Source organism: Gigantopelta aegis, chromosome 2, assembly GCF_016097555.1.
Source record: "Gigantopelta aegis isolate Gae_Host chromosome 2, Gae_host_genome, whole genome shotgun sequence".
NCBI classification, from domain to species: domain Eukaryota; kingdom Metazoa; phylum Mollusca; class Gastropoda; order Neomphalida; family Peltospiridae; genus Gigantopelta; species Gigantopelta aegis.
In genome coordinates, this window is record NC_054700.1 from 32,754,283 (window position 1) to 32,774,981 (window position 20,699).

A 20,699-nucleotide genomic window follows, 5' to 3' on the forward strand; every position below is an offset into this window, starting at 1 on the left:
TTATAGATCAGACCATTCAGGAGTAGTTCCATTGTTAACTTTAAATCCAACAAAGAAAGGCAGAGGACTTTGGAAATTTAATAATTCATTATTAACGGACAGGGATTATGTAAATGTCGTAAAAGAAATAATTATTAACGAAAAATGTCAGTCTGCTGTACCAGTATATGATTTTTAAAATCTAAATATGGTTTCAAACGATGAAATGCAATTTGTAATAAATAGTCAACTCTTTTTAGAAACATTACTTATGGAAATAAGAGGTAAAAAAAATAGCTTTTTCTGCTTACAAAAAGAAAAACCATAATGAATTAGAACAAAAAATATGTGACGAAATCAAAGCACTAGAAGAAGATGAGAATATGTTCGACTTAGATACTACTGAAAGTGAAAAAATATAATTATTAGAACTGAGACAAGAAAAACTTAAAGGTTATTATATAAGATCAAGATATTAAATGGATCAAAGATGGTGAAAAACCATGAAAATATTTTTGTAATTTAGAATCTAGAAATTATTACAGTAAACTGATATCAAAATTACAGTTAGAAAATGGAACAGAAATTAATTATCAAGATGAGATTCTAAAAGAAACAAAATTTTAAAAAACAATTTATACTCCCCATCATCTGCAAAAGAAATAATAAGGACCTCACAGAAATAATGTCTCAATTTAAATTTAATATCTTGACAGACATGGAAGCAGAGGAGCTATAGGGTGAAATAACATATTTAGAAGTGTTAACTTTTCTTTAAAATATGAAAAATGACGAGTCCCGGTTCGGATGGGTTTACAGCTGATTTTTTTTTCTGGAGTGATATTGGACAGTTTATAGTTCGGTCTATTAATTATAGTTACAGTATTAAAGAAGTGTCTAACGTACAAAAGTTAGGTATTATAACATGTATTCCTAAACCAAATAAATCTAAAGAATTCTTTAAAAATTAGCGGCCTATAACTCTTCTAAATTGTACTTATAAAATAGCCTCTGGCTGTATTGCAAATATAATTAAAAGGGTTCTTGATAAAATAATTAACAAAGATCAAACTGGGTTTATAAAGGATAGATACATAGGCGAAAATACAAGATTAATATACGATATCATGTTTTACACCGAAATGAATGACATTCCGGGACTACTATTATTAATTGATTTTGAAAAAGATTATCCTGGTCTTTTATACATAAAACACTTGATATGTTTAACTTTAAAACGTCAATTCAAAACTGGATTAAAACACTGTATAATAATTCCCGATTAAGTATAATACAAAATGGATTTCTCTCTGAATCATTTGAATTAGAAAGAGGCTGCAGGCAATATATCGAAAAATATATTCTTTTTAAAAATTGTAGCTATGAAACTTTCCATAAAAAATGGAATTCTTGGCTTGACCTTTTTATTGAATGAAACTTAACAATACCACTTTTTACCAACAGAAAAAAGCAGAAACGTAGCTTATCTGGAAATAGATTTCGTCCAAAGCAAACCTTATTAATTGTTGTTTTTTCACAATACTGCCTTCTTTCAATGTTTTTTCTTCTCTTCCATACACATGGTTCTTACCCTTCCAAGCACTCTTTTTTTTCTATCTTCTTTTACTATTCTGTTTTGATTTTAAATTAAATTGACATCTTATACATTATCCCTATACATGTGAAATAATAATACATTAGTAGTAATGGTAATGGTAATGACGGTAGTGGTGATGATAATAATGATGATAAATGTACTATTTTCTATTGCAATTTATCCTTTAAATTAATTTAATTTTCCTTTCCTTCAATCTTTCAATCTTCTTTCTTTCTCTCCTTCCATCTCTTTATTTCTATTATTTCTAGCTTCTCTATTAACCCCATAAAACTATAAACTATGTTTTACATGTATCTGTCCATTATAACTGTTTGATTAATGTGCTATATATATCTATATATTTATATCTATATCTATCTATCTATCTATCTATCTGTGTGTGTGTGTATATATATATATATATATATATATATATATATATATATATATATATATATAAGTAAAGTTTGTTTTATTTAACGACGCCGCTAGAGCACATTGATTTTTTATCTTATCATCGGCTATTGGACGTCAAACATATGGTCATTCTGACACTGTTTTTAGAGGAAACCCGCTGTCGCCACATAGGCTACTCTTTTTACGACAGGCAGCAAGGGATCTTTTATTTGCGCTTCCCACAGGCAGGATAGCACAAACCATGGCCTTTGTTGAACCAGTTATGGATCACTGGTCGGTGCAAGTGGTTTACACCTACCCATTGAGCCTTGCGGAGCACTCACTCAGGGTTTGGAGTCGGTATCTCGATTAAAAATCCCATGCCTCGACTGGGATCCGAACCCAGTACCTACCAGCCTGTAGACCGATGGCCTGCCACGACGCCACCGAGGCCGGTATATATACATATATATATATACAATGTTTAACATACTAAATGATTGTAAAGTAGCGATACTAGGGCCCCAGCCCTGGTACTACTATATTTGTTTTCTGGGGTCAATAAACTTTATTTAAAAAAACAAAAAAAACACACAAAAAAACCAACAACAACAACAGTGCACCACGACTGGTAAAGCGTTCGTCTGATGCGCGGTTGGTTTGGGGTCGATCTTAATCACTGGGCCCATTGAATTATCTCTCGTTACAACCAGTGCACCACGACTGGTTTATCAAAGCCGTGGTATGTGCTATCCTGTCTGTGGAATGGTGCATATAAAAGACCCCTTGCTACTAATGAAAAAATATAGCGAGTTTTCTCTCTATGACTATATGTCAGAATCACCAAATGTTGGATGTCCAATAGCCGTTGATTAATAAACCAATGTGCTCTAATGGTGTCGTGAAACACAAAACCCAACCAATGCCCCATAGGACGTTGTATGACGTGTCTTCCTGTCAGTGGGAACATGACAAAGTGTGTGTGTGTGTGTATGTATGTATGTATGTATGTATGTATGTATATATACAACCAAACATACATGCATACATACATACATACACACACACACATACACACACACACACACACACACACATATATATATAGATATATATATATATATATATATATACATATATACATACACACACACACACACACACACACACACACATATATATATATATATATATATATATATATATATATATATATATACATACATATATACATATACACACACACACACACATACATACACAAACACACACACATATATATATATATATATATATATATATATATATATATATATATATATATATAACAGATCCGTTGCTGCTAATGGAAAGATGTTGCGTGCTTCCTCTAAGACTCCGGTGTCTTAATTATCAAATGTCTGACATCCAGTAGCAAATGGTTAAGGAATCAATATGCTTTAAAGGCATACTGTCACAGATTTAAGGACCTTATTTCTCTAAAAATAGACAATAAAAAAACATTATATTAATTGTTGGAAACCAAATCTAGCTATCGCATCACCTTAACTGAACCATGATGGAGTGAAATCTATGTCATCCCTCTCGGCAATTTTAATTTTTGAATTATGGACCATTGCCATAATTCAATTATTTTTTACAAAATATCATTAATAAATGGAGTATGGTGGCTATGAAGATGGTTGAATAAAGTACATTTAGGGACAAATCAAATTATATTTGTTCAGGTAATACTTTGTTAGACCATTAAATAGGTCAGTGGTCTGTGACAATATGCCTTTAATCACAATTGTTTTTTAAACTATATTCGTTAGGTTTTAAGAGCGCTACACAGATGTCATCTGCCATTGAAATTCATGTTAAATTGCCCAACTTCAAATTAAGATTGGCAATAGAACGGGTTCTTGTTGGTACTAACAACATACACCGTTGCGAACATACATTATGTAAGCATTTATTTTCACTCCAAAATTGAGAACATTTCCGTCTCAGTTTTTAGCTGTATGACCTGTCCGAACAGCTGGTTCAGGAATCCATTCACATCCACTGGCTCTTCCACTGTACACCCATGTCCCAAAACGTCAAGCTCGATATTACAAAATAGCATGGGCAACATCCAGCCATGCTTACCATTGAACAAGACCAATGATTTCAATTCTTCCCCGATTACTAGAAATGAATATGTGAACCACAACATATGTTACAATTAGGAACTATAATGGAAGTGAACTGCGTAGTGAGACCTAAATCAAATCCGATAGAGCAAACAGCGGACAGAAATACGATGATATCACGTATGTGCCTACGTCTATCCATGTGTTAACTACTCCGTCCGTTAGTCTATCTGAAGCTCCCTGTCTGTCTGTCTGTCTGTTTGTATATCAGTCTGTCTGTTTGTATGTCTCTCTGTCTGATCGTGTGTCTGTTTCAATATCCCAAACTAACTGTCAATATAAAATTCGTTTTGTTTAACGAAACCACTAGAGCACATTGATTTATTAATCATCGGCTGTTGGATCCAACTGTCAATATGTGCTTGTTTGTCTACACGAAACACAGGGCCTGCGGAGTGTATTTGAAAGTGGGGGTGGGGAGGGCAATATTAAACTGATGGCCCGGGGAAAGGAAATTTAAGAATCCAAAAGTTTGAATTTATGGTGTTCAAATATGGCATTTCCTGAATTCTGAGCACAATAATAGGGAAAAGTGGGAATCGAGGAAATCCGCCTGCCCCCTCCCGCCCCCGTTACGTGGCCCTTGCAAAACACTGATTTTATGTTTTGAGTAACTGTAACACGGGAGTGGGACGTAGCCCAGTGGTGAGCACTCACATGATGCGCGGTCGGTTTTGGATCGACCCCCGTCGGTGGGCCCATTGGGCTATTTCTCGTCCCAGCCAGTGCGCAACGACTGGTATATCAAAAGCCGTGGTATGTGATGGTGCATATAAAAGATCCCTTGCTACTAATGGAAAAATGCAGCGGGTTTCCTTAAATTGCTCATTAATAAATCAATGTGCTCTAGTGGTGTCGTGAAACAAAACAAACATTATAAACTGTAACACACATGTACAAGACATAACATTGACATATTGACCAGTACCGTTTATGATCCGGGTTACTCGCCACATGCGCAGTACAACCATGAACCCCGCAACGTCACGTGCTGCGTCGGACACGTGGGCGAACGAGAAGGCGACGTCGATGGAGAATGAAACCAACACGACGATGGCGTCAAAAACCTGAAATCCAAAAACAAAAACTCGAAAAACATTTCACGTTGGAGAAAATCCGTGCGAGGGTAACACAAAGGGAGACAATCGTGAAAGTAACTAATTATAAAAGACGTAAACCCTAGACTGAAAATAGACGCTACGTTTGGCTAATCTACTAACTTGTAACACGCCAGGATATGTTATAACAGATGGAAGTAAGAGTCTGTGACGTTGAAATCGGGAAATACCCTCTAAAGTAGACTAGAGCTCTTCTCCATAACCGTTACTTCTCAGAGATACGTGCGGTTTTTTTTTTTTTTTATTATGAAAAACAGCATTTTGTGGCATTACAAATGCCAGGATGACCATAAAAAACTTCGGCTAATCTAAACAATAAAATCTAAGTAATGTCTGAATTCAGTTATCAAAAGCAGCTTTAATAGTGAGAAATACGCGGTAGTGTTTAAAAACTAGGGTATGTTACTTTAAAATTGTGGATTTTTAGCACAATTTCAGGCTCTCGCTTTTATATATTTATTACACTATTACCAAATTAGCCCAGTCGATAGAACGCTCGCCTGTCGTGGTTGCGTCGTAGGATCGAGCCACCTCAGTGGACCCATTCTCATATTGGGTTTTCCCCCGTCTCAACCAGTGTCCCACGAATGTGTGTGCTGTCCTGTCTATGGGGAAAGTGCATATAAAAGACCCCTTGCTGCTGATTGCAAAAACAAATGTAGCGGGTTTGCTCTGAAGACTACGAGACAAATTACAAAATGTTTAACATTCATCAACCGGTGATTAATAAATCAATGTGCCCTAGTGGTGTCGTTAAACAAAACAAACAACTTTTAATTTCAACAAATTTAATGAAAGGCGAGTAGATTCTTCGTTCAGTTTCTGCTAGTGCTACATCACGTGAGCACGTTTTCATCACAGTTGATTCATGAACACTGTAAATGAGTACTTTTTTTTTAATCAGTAATGCACACAAAAATGCCAGCTTTATATGCTTTGTAAAACCAGAAACCAATTTATTTTGTACAATATATATACAGAACGACATACCGGTTTTTTCCCCATGCTGCTTAGTGCACTCGTTTATAGTGCGCAAGATTATTATATATCACGAGACCGGTTAGTGGTCGACTGCAATAAATAACTTGTATAGCACAGATTTTCAATAAAATATTTTGTTACAACACGGTCTTAATGGTTTTTACTACTATAGTAAAATTAAATGGGTTTGTAATAAATAGAGTTAAAGTTTGTTTTGGGGTGTAATTAGGATATCGAGAAAATCTCTTACCTCCATTTTATGTTGCAGCAAGTGTATTCCTTCTGCGGCAACCTTGGCTATCACCTAATAAAACACCAAAGAAAACATTAAAGGCATACTGTCACAGATTTAAGGACCTTATTTTTCGAAAAATGAATAATAAATCAAAATTACATAACTTTTTACAGACCAAATCTAGCTATTGCATCACTTTAACTACACCATAATGGAGTGAAATTTCATGTCAAGCCTCTCAGCAATGTTAATGTTTGAATTATGGACCATTGCCATAATTCAATTATTTTTACAAAATATCATTAATAAGTGCAGTATGGTGGTTACGTAGATGGTTGAATAAAGTACATTTAGGGACAAATCAAATATATATTTTTTTTTTTAGTAATACTTTGTTAGGCCATGTAATAGGTCAGTGGTCTGTGACAATATGCCTTTAAAATACGTAAAATACCCAGTCATATTCTGAATCCGTGATTACAGATTTTGAAAAGTCCACCCACGATATTAGTAGTAGTGATAGGAATCGGTTGGGATTTCAACATTGATCATTGGTTATAATCGGTTTGCACCAAGCCATCAACTTTTGATCCCACAATCGGTTAGAATTATATGGACTTTATAAGGATTTAAATTATAACGACCAGGGCTCCGTGTTACGAAGATATCTCTGCGCTAAGATCATCGTCAGTGCATATGGTAGCTATGAATTTAAAGTAATCGTAGCGCTAAGATCACCTTAAGTGCATACGGTAGTTATACATTTAAAGTAATCGTAGCGCTAAGATCACTGTAAGTGCATACGGTAGCTATGTATTTAAAGTAATCTTAGCGCTAGGATCACCGTAAGTGCATACAGTAGCTATGCATTTAAAATAATCGTAGCGCTAAGATCATCTTAAGTGCATACGGTAGCTTTGTATTTAAAGTAATCGTAGCACTAAGATCATCGTAAGTGTATACTGTAGCTATGCATTTAAAGTAATCTTAGCGCTAAGATCATCTTAAGTGCATACAGTAGCTATGTATTTAAAGTAATCGTAGCGCTAAGATCATCGTAAGTGTATACGGTAGCGATGCATTTAAAGTAATCTTAGCGCTAGGATCACCGTAAGTGCATACGGCAGCTATGCATTTAAAGTAATCTTAGCGCTAAGATCACCGTAAGTGTATACGGTAGCTGTACATTTAAAGTAATCGTAGCGCTAAGATCACCGTAAGTGCATACGGTAGCTGTACATTTAAAGTAATCGTAGCGCTAAGATCACCGTAAGTGCATACGGTAGCTATACATTTAAAGTAATCTTAGCGCTAAGATCACCTTAAATGCATACGGTAGTTATGCACTTAAGGTGATCTTAGCGCTAAGAACTCTTCGTGGAACAGGGCCCTGGCATAGTTTGTCGTGTTCACCCTATAAACCGCTAATTAAACCTTTAAGAACTATTTAATATCTTATTTTTCTTTAGGTACACGTGAAAATAAACCCAAACTCCAACCTATTTAGAACAACTGTATCATCTAAACTAGGCGAACTATGACAGTTAATCTTTTCCCACACAATCGATTATGGATTTTTATAATCGATTATCACATCGGTAGAACCCAACCGATCGATTTTTATTATCATCGATCATTGGAACATCACTCATTGATCTTTATTTGTTACAAGGGGCGGGACGTAGCCCAGTGGTTAAAGCGTTCGCTTGATGCGCGGTCAGTCTGGGATCGATCCCCGTTGGTGGGCCCATTTACCAGTATAGGCAAACCCAGCTGGAGTCTATACGGTCTATATAGTGTCGCACTATAACCAGATCTTATTCTTTAGTTTGGTGACCTCGGTCTGTAGATCTGATAAAAGCTAATACATTAGCATCTGTCATATCGCTTGAATAAACATATCACTAACTCAAAGGTCATTGTACGTGGTGGCTCGTTACAATGCCAGACGTAACCACTGAACACTCACCCAAGTGGTCAGACTAAAGTTTGCTTTGTTTAACGACACCAGCAAAGCCCATTGATTTATTAATCATAGGTTTATAGATGTCAAATATTTGGTAATTTTGACATAGTCTTATAGATGAAACCCGCTACATTTTTCCATTAGTAGCACGGGATCTTTTATGTCCACCATCCCAGACAGGATAGCACATACCATGACCTTTGATATACCAGTCGTGGTGCATTGGCTGGAACGAGAAAGAGCCCGATGGGCCCACCGACAGCGCATCAGGCGAGTATTTTAGTACTGGGTTACTGGCCCCTGCTTTTAACTTTAAAAAAACCGGAACCAGTTCTGAACAAAATAACAATTTATTTCATAATCTTAACATCTCGGGTTTCGAGATTCAGCTCGCCTGGTGTCCTTAGGTCATAGGATCACAACTACACTGTCCACCCATTCTCTGGTTGTTTTTTCCGTCCCAACCAGTGTCCCCACGACTGTTATATAAAAATAAATCGTATTTGCTGTCATAGTGCATACAAAAGATTCCTTGTTGTTAATCGAAAAACGTGTAGCGGGTTTTCTCTGGTGACTGTTAAAATTACCAACAGTTTGACATCCAATAGTCGAGGGGCGAGACGTAGCCCGGTGGTAAAGCGCTCGCTTGATGCGCGGACGGTTTTTATCTCATCTGCTATTTAGCTCCTAATTATGTTGTATTGTAGTTCCATAAAGTCTGGGCGGGACATAGCTCAGCGGTAAAGCGTTCGCTTGATGCGCGGTCGGTTTGGGATCGATCCCCGACAGTGCACCACGACTAGTACAACAAAGACCGTGGTATGTGCTATCCTGTCTATGGGATGGTGCATATAAAAGATCCCTTGCTGCTAATCGAAAAGAGTAGCCCGTGAAGTGCCGACAGCGGGTTTCCTCTCGATATCTGTGTGGTCCTTAACCATATGTCCGACGCCATATAACCGTAAAATAAAATGTGTGGAGTGCGTCGTTAAATAAAACACTTCCTTTCCTTTCCAATAGTCAATAAATCAATGTGCTCTAGTGGCATCGTTAACCAAAACACAAACACTTTTGGAGTAAGACACTAATTAGACTATGTCTCTGAGTATGTTAATGGTTTAGACTGACGCCATTAAAATCGTCTGGGGTAATAAATAGAACAATGAACTTAATTATATGTCTCATGCTCGGTAATAGATGCGGTCGCGTTTGTCACCCTTTGTTTAAACATGAGCGGGCATAGGAAATGGGAGTAGGGGTCAATTTATCACAGGAAAAATAGTTTTTTCAGAAAGGATAAAAACTCACACGTCACTTAGATACGAAAGGCTGTTGCCCCCCCCCCCCCTCCCCCCCGCTCCGGAGTTGATCACTGGCGAAGTCAGAGGCTACATCCGTAGTGGGCGTGCCTGAACCTCTGTGGATAGGGGCACGTTAATAGAGTTTCCCAGTTCCCAGGCTGTTGGCTATAATTGGTTATGTCAGATATAACGTAAATTAAGAGACACTTTACCGATCATAATCGGGTGGCGGGGGGAGGGGGGGGGGGGATATGTGTTTTTCCTTTAAAATATTGAAAGAAAACAACACAAAAACAAGACAATAGACAAATAAACGAAATTTCGTCAGAGCAACATGAAGGTATCTTTAATGTTTTAGAAGGATGGTCGGTTCCAAGGTTCCGCCCATATATTAGCAATGTAAATACCGACATACAGAATTATTAATAAAGCATTGGAAGTATATTTTAATAGCAATAAAGCGTTTGCTCGAGGTTCAGATAAGTGTTACATGTTAAATTTTATCTTGTATTCCAATATTTGTTTTTAAATAGAAATAAGAGGTTTTCTTAAAATATAATTACAACATACGATATTTACTGACAAGAAATGCATTGTCGGTTATGTCCCATGACTGACCGCTAGCACCATCAAATCACTTATAGGGTGTATACTACCAAATCAAATCCCATAGACGACAATAGTAACATATGTGGCTAAAAGTCCTACCTGCAGCGTATCAATCGACATAAACGCCACGGATATAAATACTACCACCTCTCACACTTAAAGTGAATCAGAAAAAATTGGGGGTCAAGCTGCTCGTTTCTGAAATAACGGATAGCGTCTATGACTACCCTAGTTTTGCACAAAATTCGAGTACTTTTTTTTTACAGGTACCCCATACATGTTTCAAGCACAAGGCTACTTAACACACTGGTACTAGATGAAATAAAATTGCATTTTTTTTTACCCAGATGAAACTATTATTTTTTACAACCAACACACTCACATTTATAACCAATCACAGGACTTGTGGCGTTCACTTCTCTATCAAAAGTTGGGTGCACCTCGAACTTTGACCCAGCCGGAAGTTATTTGGTCTAGTACTACCTATACTGCTAACAAACATTTTTCAAAAAGTGTCCAGCTATGTGTCTTTATGACAACCAGGGTCTGGTGTATTCTGACATAAACTGACAACCTCACTGAAACTGTTGTTTCTACAGTGCAACCTAATATAGTGTACACCTCAAAAGGCATATATATTGCATGTAGTTTTGTACAAATGCAATATGTCATATTAAACAACAAAATGTTTTAAAATAAAACTCCTGAAGATATTTACTTTCAGTTGGGTGTGTGTACTCAGGTATATATGTAGAAACAACAAAGATAGTCAGATTACCTCTACCCCTTTAAAGAATTCCATTAAAACACATGCACTTGATTGACCCCTAGATTATGAAGACCTTAACAGGCACATCAAAGAAATATCAGTATTAAAAAATACACTGTCTGAGGAAGGAAACACAAACATGACTGTACCTGTATGAAGTAATGACTTATTGTCCTGAACATTAGTGTTGGGAGGAAATCCTGTATGTTGGGTGTGGGTGTCTTCAAGTTACCAGGTGTGGGAATTTCAAATCCATCAGCCATGCTGATTTTCATAATGAACCATAAAAACCATTGGCAGCCACCAATATTCCTGACTATATTTTATTTATAGCCTACTGTAGTTGGAGGTTTTAATAGTTGTCATATCTGGAATTATCATGCAGCTTTCACACATTTATTTATGATTAATTACTGAAAAAAGCTATTTTTAAATGACAAAATTACCCGAACATCTATTTTCTTGCATTATTTTCTAATCCGGATGAATACAATATGTATATTGGATGTATGCCTACAATCTGTAATCCAGCATTTTATTTAGCTAGTAACATTAGGTAATACAGCTTTAACAATAAAATAAATTATCAACTTAAGCCAAGGCAGATTATCAAATCTGAAAAAAATGGTTCTGAATCTAGTATAAACTCAAAATGCTCTTCATGAGAGCTAACTAAGTGATTATTAAGAAAAAAAAAAATGATCTGGATATCTAAGTATATGTTTAGCAACCTTATTGTTATGTATAAATTAGAACAGAAGGCACAATAGTTACAACAAATTTAATTATGTTTTTGGTAAAGTTTTTCTTGAAATTTACTTAAAATTTTGCATAAAACTACAAATTTGTCTAAAATATAACTTAGCACCCTATAAATATGTCAAAATGACAATAAAAATCAAGTTCTTTACAAATTTGAGTTTTCAGAATTTCATACATGAAAAATTAACAATGTTAATGGAAACTAAAGACATTAACCCACTATTGGCACATGCTATTTTTAATATAAAAATAAATTGCTATTAAAACCTTAGTTCAGGTTGCCTATATATAATACCATATTTAAGAGCAGTTGTATATGGCAGGTCAAATACCATGTAAAAAGAAATTATTGAAATCTTTACAGTATGAATTATAGGCCAAAACCAACTTTTCTTCAGTGCTAACTTTGATTCAAACTCCATTCAGAGCCATGTACAGAGATTATTGTCAAGGTCAAGGTCACTGTGAACTTGCATTGTCGAGTGATGGCTAATAATCAAACAGGATAGTTTAATTAAATAAAATGACAAAATCATAATATTTTTTATTATGCACTGAATATGTGCTATAAGGTGTATACTACCAAATCAAATCCCATAGACGACAATAGTAACATATGTGGCTAAAACTCCTACCTGCAGCGTATCAATCGACATAAACGCCACGGATATAAATACTACCACCTCTCACACTTAAAGTGAATCAGAACAAATTGGGGGTCAAGCTGCTCGTTTCTGAGATAACGGATAGCGTCTATGACTACCCTAGTTTTGCACAAAATTCGAGTACTTTTTTTTACAGGTACCCCATACATGTTTCAAGCACAAGGCTACTTAACACACTGGTACTAGATGAAATAAAATTGCATTTTTTTTTTACCCAGATGAAACTATTATTTTTTACAACCAACACACTCACATTTATAACCAATCACAGGACTTGTGGCGTTCACTTCTCTATCAAACGTTGGGTGCACCTCGAACTTTTACCCAGCCGGAAGTTATTTGGTCTAGTACTACCTAAAGGGACAGACCCTAGTTTCAGCCCGTAAAAAATGGACACTAAGTTTAGTTAATCTACAAACCTTAAACAATTTGAATAAAGTTACAATTGAGTGAAACATGAGTCTGTGACTTTGAAACGGTGAAATATCCTCTAAAAATAGACTAAAACTTGAGTCCATAACTGTTACTTCTCAGACGCACGTGCATTTTAAAAAATATGAGAAATGCATTTTGTGATATTAAAAACACCAGGACGACCAAAAACACTCCGAATGTACGGAAATGGCTAATCTAAACAATAAAATCTAAGTAAAGTATAATTTCAGTTATGAAAAACGGCTCTAATAGTCAAAAATATGCCTTAGTGTTTAAAAACTAGGGTATGTCCCTTTAATATATATATATATATATATATATATATATATATATATATATATATATATATATATATATATATAATTAAATTGATATTGTCTTAATACATTGGTGTATTTAATGTTTCATTGTTAAAAGGAATAGTTTAAATGAAATATATATTGAAAAATGTATAATTAAATTACAAATTATCAAATGTATTTGTGGCCCTTCCTTGCCTTGCCATTAATTTAAAGTTAGTTTTGTTTAACGATACCACTAGAACACACAAAAGTAGCGGGTTTCCTCTCTAAGACTATATGTCAAAATTACAAAATGTCTGACATCCAATAGCCGATGATTAATAAATCAATGTGCTCTAGTGGTGTCGTTAAACAAAAGAAACTTTAACTAACCCGAGTTACCAGGGTGTCACACTCATACCTCGATGACAAACAACGTCAGGATTGTTAAACTTGCATAGTGCAGCACGTGCTCTGCTATTTCCTTATTTGTGTGTCCGTGGTGCGCTGTGTGAGTATAGTTGCCATGTGCACTGACATTTGCATGCGTCTCGTTAACTGCTATCTCGTATTCGACGTGAGGGGCGGACCGGTGGACTATGTGATGGTTCTCGGTTATATTAGAGTACTGTTCACCTTCCAGTGACGCCGTCTGGTTGGTGGGGTGATTTTCTGGAACTGAAAACAAATTTGAGAAATGAGACACTGAAAAGGGATGTTATAGAAGAAGACGGGGGAGAAGGATGTGGAGGTGGAGAAGGAGGAGGACAAGAACAACAACAATAACAAGATGATGATGATGATGATGATGATGGTGATGGTTATGGTGGTGATGGTGATGGTGATGGTGATGGTGGTGGTGATGATGAAGATGATGGTGATGGTGATGGTGAAGATGGTGATGGTGATGATGGTGGTGATGGTGATGGTGATGGTGGTGGTGATGGTGATGATGGTGATGGTTATGGTTATGGTGATGGTGATGGTGGTGATGATGGTGATGGTGATGGTGATGATGGTGGTGGTGATGATGGTGGTGATGATGGTGGTGATGGTAATAATGGTGATGGTGATGGTGGTGGTGGTGGTGGTGGTGGTGGTGGTGATGGTGATGGTGATGGTGGTGGTGGTGGTGGTGGTGATGGTGATGATGGTGATGGTGATGGTAATGGTGATGGTGATGGTGATGATGGTGATGGTGATGGTGGTCATGGTGATGGTGAGGAAGAGGAAGAGGAGGAAGAAGACAAAGAAGAAACGATGAAATTGATGGCGGTCGTCGTCATGATGGTGATGATGATGGTGATGATGAAAATTATCATAATTTCACACTGTTATCACTGAAACTTACGTTCAATGATCCCCATGTCTAGAAGCAGCTCCAGGATGACGATGACGCTGTCGAGGACGACGAAGGCGATGACGGTGTACTGAACTTTGTTACACTGCAGAATGGCGGCCAGCTTCTCTCGCCATCTGTAAACAAGGAAAGGAATGTTTGTTTAACGATGACGTAACGGTGTACTGAACTTTGTTACACTGTAGAATGGCGGTCAGCTTCTCTCGCTATCTGTAAACAAGGAAAGGAATGTTTGTTTAACGATGACGTCACGATGTACTGAACTTTGTTACACTGCAGAATGGCGGCCAGCTTCACTCTCCATCTGTAAATGCGAAAAGGAATGTTTGTTTAACGATGACGTCACGGTGTACTGAACTTTGTTACACTGCAGAATGGCGGTCAGCTTCTCTCGCTATTTGTAAATGTGGAAAGGAATGTTTGTTTAACGATGGAAGTTAAAATTAAAATTTGTTTTGTTGAACAACACCACTAGAGGTCTCACTACACAGTTGACTTCCGGGTGAGAGTTCATTGATCACGATCCACTATAGTTCCTAATTCTAACACATGATATGGTTCTCATATTCACTTCTAGGAAATGGTTAAGAATTGAAACAAGATGTATGTCTAATGTTTCTTATACCAGAACTACCAAAAAGGTCATACATTATCATGTAGTGGCTCTTTGTTTAATGGTCATCTATTATGTTGATGACCAAGGAGTAACAATGTGATATGAAGTTTTATTACCCCTGCAGGCACTCATAACGGGGAAAATAAAAATCATAATGAAATTATCATGCATTGATTTAACGTACACTACTATTGGACGATTTTACGCCAACAAACCAATCACCTTGTCGGTACAAAATATGATATCATCACAATTTTGCAAAGCACACACAATGACGTCATGTAATTTAAAGCGTTTGCTTTTACGTCTTTCTGGTTTTAGTGTTAAATTTGTAATAAAATGGTAGTTTAATGCAATTCATTATTGATTTTTTATACAGAATATATAGAACTTTCGGTTTTGAAAATTATCAGTAAACCGTGAATAAAATACAAAGTTAAAACAATACCCAGAACAGTAAAGTAGTTTACGTCGTTTCTATATACATGGAGGTGTAGCCGATGTAGGCTTAAAAAAAAGAAAATTGCTGGGGTAATAAATAATATAACAAATTCGGTACCAGTTATCAAATGTATGTCCCTCGTGAAATAATGTTCATTTGTCACTCGCTAAAGCTCGTGACAAGTGAAAATTATTTCACTCGGGACATAAATTTCATAATAACTGGTAACTCGTTTATTATCCTCTATTTATTGGATGGTATGGTGCATCTATCTTTTGGTGTATTGTTTAGTAAAAAAAACAAAAGTTTGTTTTATTTAACGACGCCACTAGAGCATATTGTATTGTTTAGAGTTCATAAGTTACACTGGTCTAGTATGGCTTCTCATGGTGTAAATGACCCAAATTATCAAACTGACTTCAAACTAAGTTTGACAAAATCTGTCAATAGACTTTAAGGTCTCACTACACAGTTGACTTCCGGGTGAGAGTTCATTGATCACGGTCCACTATAGTTCCAAATTGTGACACAAGATATGGCTCACATATTCACTTCTAGGAAATGGTGAAGAATTAAAACAAGATGTATGTCTGATGGTAAGCCTTCTGGCTGTATTTTGCCCATGTTATTTTGTAATATTGTGCATTGGCCTTTTGGGACATGGGTGTATAACGTAAGGGACAGCTAGAGTGAATTGGTTAATGAACCACCTGTTCGAACCAGATGCGGTCATATAGCAAAAAAATTGAGACGGAAATGTTCTTAATTTTGGAGTGAAAATAAATGTTTATATAATGTATGTTCGCAATGGTGTATGTTGTTGGTGCCAACGAGAACCCGTTCTATTGGCAATCTTCAAGTTGGGCAATTTAACATGGGTTTCAATGGCAGATGATATCTGTGTAGTGAGACCTAGAGCACATTGATTCAACGATGACGTCATGTTGACTGAAAAATCTCTCTCGCCATCTGAAAACAAGAAAATTAATGTTTGTTTAACAATCACACCACGGTGAACAATCTCTCTGGCAATATCCAAAGAAGGACTTAATGTTTGTGATCTGAAACATATCTCGCCATCTGTAAACAAGGAAAGGAATGTTTGTTTAACTAACAATATCTCTCTCGCCATCTTAAAACGGACTGAAATATTTTATTAACGATCATGTCAGTGTGAACTGAACAGTCTCGTTACCTGGAAACAAAGAAAGAAATGTTTGTTTAATGTTGACGTCATGGTGGACTAATGTATCTCTCGACATGTGTAAACAAGGAAAGCAACATTAGTTTAACGATGACGTTACAGTAAACTTAACAGTCTAGCCATATGAAAACATGGGAAGGCATAATAATTCGTTTAACGACGACGTCACGGTAAACTTAACAGTCTCGCCATCTGTAAACAAGGAAAGGAATATTAGTTTAATGATGACGTCACAGTAAACTTCACAGTCTCGTCATATGAAAACAAGGGAAGGATATCGAAGAATGGGGCGCATCAGTAAGAATATTAACCCGGATGACCTATAATATTCTAAATGGTTAATAATAAAAATATATACTCGAGATTCTAGCTTTAAATCGGTGTATTGTCTGGTGTAGATTTAATTTTCTATGTATCGATCTTTTGTCGTAAATTACTGGAGAGGTCAAAGTTCACAACATGACGAATCACAGACCGATATCATGTCTGAGGCTTTTTTTTTTTTTTTTTCAGTTCCGTCCTTTATTTCCCACGAGCTTTAGACATGGTAGCCAAAAAGTGCTTCAGTTTGATCTCGTACGTATGCGCTAATCAGTCGGCTTTGTATATATTCCCTCTAAACTTGTGCAGTTGCGAATTTTATTATAATGGTTTTCTCACTTTGGAAATAGTTAAAGCAAAGTAACTTAATATTTAAAGGTCGTTGCAATGACGGATTCTCTTGTTGTTCGTACACTCATGATGTTATCAATAGGCTTACGGACTCCCATTTTTGTAGGAAGGTGGTGGGGAGGCCTGTTTTGCCAGAATTAAACGAAAATCCCCGAATCTGAATAACAACATTTATTCATATTATCATTACTACCAAACAACTATATAGGGTGTATACCACCAAATCAAATCCCATAGACGACAATTATATAGGGTGTATACCACCAAATCAAATCCCATAGACGACAATAGTAACATATGTGGCTAAAACTCCTACCTGCAGCGTATCAATCGATGTATACACCACGGATATAAATACTACCACCCCTCACCCTTAATTAAAGTAAATGACATAAATATTTCAGAGAAAAATGTGTGTATTTATGAATGAATGAACGAATGAATGTGTGTATTTATGAATGAATGAATGTGTGTATGAATGAATGAATGAATGAATGAATGAATGAATGTTAATTGCCACCATCAGTATTCCGACTCCTAATACAATACCACATTCGGTAGGAGTATACCAGTGAAATGGCAGTGGGTTTTCTCTTTCCTAAAGGCGACGTCACACAATACGAGTGTCTCGTACGATAATGGTGTTGTTAAAGAAAACAAACCTTTAGCGTACGAGAATATCCACAAGAATAGCTTATTGTAAAAAGACAACAATGACGACTGCATCGGTTGATGTGCAATCTGCTATTCTCGTACGAGACAAAACCTTTTTTTTTTTTTTTTAGCTTTCTTTTCTCAAAAGGTCTTTGCTGATAGCATAACTGATCTTGCCGTTTAAGGAAGGAAGGAAATGTTTTATTTAACGACGCATTCAACACATTTTATTTACGGTTATATGGCGTCGGACATATGGTTAAGGACCACACAGATATTGAGGGAGGAAACCCGCTGTCGCCACTTCATGAGCTACTCTTTTCGATTAGCAGCAAGGGATCTTTTATATGCACCATCCCATAGACAGGATAATACATACCACGGCCTTTGATGTGCCAGTCGTGGTGTACTGGCTGGAGTGAAAAATAGCCCAATGGGCCTACCGACGGGGATCGATCCCAAACCGAACGCGCATTAAGCCCCTGCCATTTAAGGATATCTATCACTTCAGCTCCCCATCATTCCCCTGAGACTAGGGACGGGATTTAGCCCAGTCGGTTGAGCGCTCGCCTGAGGTGCTTGAGTCGCAGGATCGAACCACCTCGGTGGATCCATTTAACTGATTGGGGTTTTCCTCGTTCCAGCCAACTGGTCAAAGGCCGTGGTATGTGCTTTCTTGTCTGTGGGAAAGTGCATATAAAAGATCCCTTGCTGCTAATGGAAAAATGTAACGACGTTCCTCTGATGACTCATAATTATCAAATATTTGACATCCAATAGCCGATGTTTAATAAATCAATGTGCACTAGTGGTGTCGTTAAACAAAACAAAAATCTTCTTCTCCCTAAGACTAGTTGAAAGACAGTAGTTTTAGCTCACCTCGGAATTTTAGGGGAAACTGGGGACCGATCGGCATGTTAGGGGAAACTGGGACCGATCGGCATGTTAGGGGAAACTGGGGACCGATCAGCATGTTAGAGGAAACTGGGGACCGATCGGCATGTTAGGGGAAACTGGGGACCGATCGGCATGTATGGGGAAACTGGGGACCGATCGGCATGTAAGGGGAAACTGGGGACCGATGAACCATTTTTAAGATATTTGGCCAATTCACTCAAACCTTCATAGCTGTTGATAGCAAAACTGTTCATGCTTATAGAGGCATTATTGCTCTTGATTACAACATAGAGTTTGATAGGTTATCTTCATCAACATCTTTATGGGAGACACTTATGTAACAGGGTCCATGATGGCTCATCGCACCCCAGAGTAAGGGACCAGTGAGCCACCCATTGGGGTCCTGTGGGCCATGATCTCAAACAGTGAAACTAGCGAGAAACAACACACATGTAAAAAAATTAATTATTATTCCTGCAATAAATGTCAATCTGAGATGCACATACTGTAATAAACTAAGGGGTGAATTACATTTTCAACAATGACCTCGGTACCTGTTTAGGGTTTACTATGTTATTGACTCGGTGTAGTTTCACCTAGTCCTAAGCTAATGCTGAATCTTATTCAAGATTGAACTCATCAAAGTTGACACTGAATTGATTCCCTTCTGCCGTTTGGTGGTTTGCGCAATATATTTAGGAAGAACTCCCAAAATCAAATCTGCTTCAACTGAGCTTATTTCTTCCTGGATAGGCTCAATAAATGCACATGACTTAGTATGCCTGGTAGATTTTCTGAGAAATTGGACTTTATAGTCTTCATCGTCATATTTTGGTGGTGTGATTACACCGATATAGTGAACAGTGCTCTGCTTCCGGACGTATTCAGTGAGCACATAAGCACCCAGCTCTGGGTCTTTCTCCTGAAAGGCAATATGTACACCTTCTGATTCCTCCACAAAACTTGTAGCAGTGGACTTAGCCGTATCTTGGTATGCGTCTGCCAAATGCCGTTTTGCTGGCACTCTGTATTTTTTGCTGCTCTTCTCAGTTGCGATGCAGTTTCTCACAGCTGTGTCAGTCAGAATAGTGCATTTTGCACTTTTTCTTGAAGTCTGCTTCCTCTCTGATTAAATATCAATGTCCAGTATGGTCATTTGTTAATGGCTTCTCCCCATAATCTGAGTGAGGGAAGCAATAAATCACTCCCATCATTTCATCTTCTGTTTTCAGAGCGAGGTCTGGTACAATATAGAATGCTTCAAGACACAACAATTGAGAAGTCAAAATAATAAATTAAATGCATGTAACTTTGGATGTGGGCAGTGAAAGCTGGTGACTTTGTTTCTTCAACGTATTTTCGACCGATTTAGACAATCTGACAGAAATGACATGGGGGGGGGGGGGGGAAGAAGTCACCCTGTCATCCGACCTGTGTACACAGACAGGTATGGTTTGAACCAATAATATTTTTTTATGTAAGTAATTCGTAAACCTGTATAATAATGGACATATCAGTAATAATTCGTAAAATAATGATATTCGTAAAATTCTGTATCGTCCTTATTGCACAATTTACATTTTCTT

At 36.9% G+C, this 20,699-nt stretch overlaps 1 protein-coding gene and 1 long non-coding RNA gene across 2 annotated transcripts in view; one reads left to right on the top strand and one right to left on the bottom strand.

Moving 5' to 3' along the window:
* Window positions 1–20,699, bottom strand: part of LOC121377867 (voltage-gated hydrogen channel 1-like) — a 73,724-nt gene that overhangs the window by 17,647 nt on the left and 35,378 nt on the right. Inside the window, exons 2-5 of the mRNA XM_041505969.1 lie at window positions 14,620–14,744; window positions 13,690–13,946; window positions 6,496–6,549; window positions 5,075–5,213 (exon numbers count right to left, since the gene is read on the bottom strand). Of these exons, the coding sequence (XP_041361903.1) occupies window positions 5,075–5,213; window positions 6,496–6,549; window positions 13,690–13,946; window positions 14,620–14,744 (575 nt within the window). The remainder of the gene's footprint in view (window positions 1–5,074; window positions 5,214–6,495; window positions 6,550–13,689; window positions 13,947–14,619; window positions 14,745–20,699) is intronic.
* Window positions 16,913–20,426, top strand: LOC121377878. The gene is made up of 3 exons (XR_005958662.1): window positions 16,913–17,187; window positions 17,404–17,466; window positions 20,346–20,426. It is a non-coding gene; the product is annotated as an uncharacterized LOC121377878 (long non-coding RNA).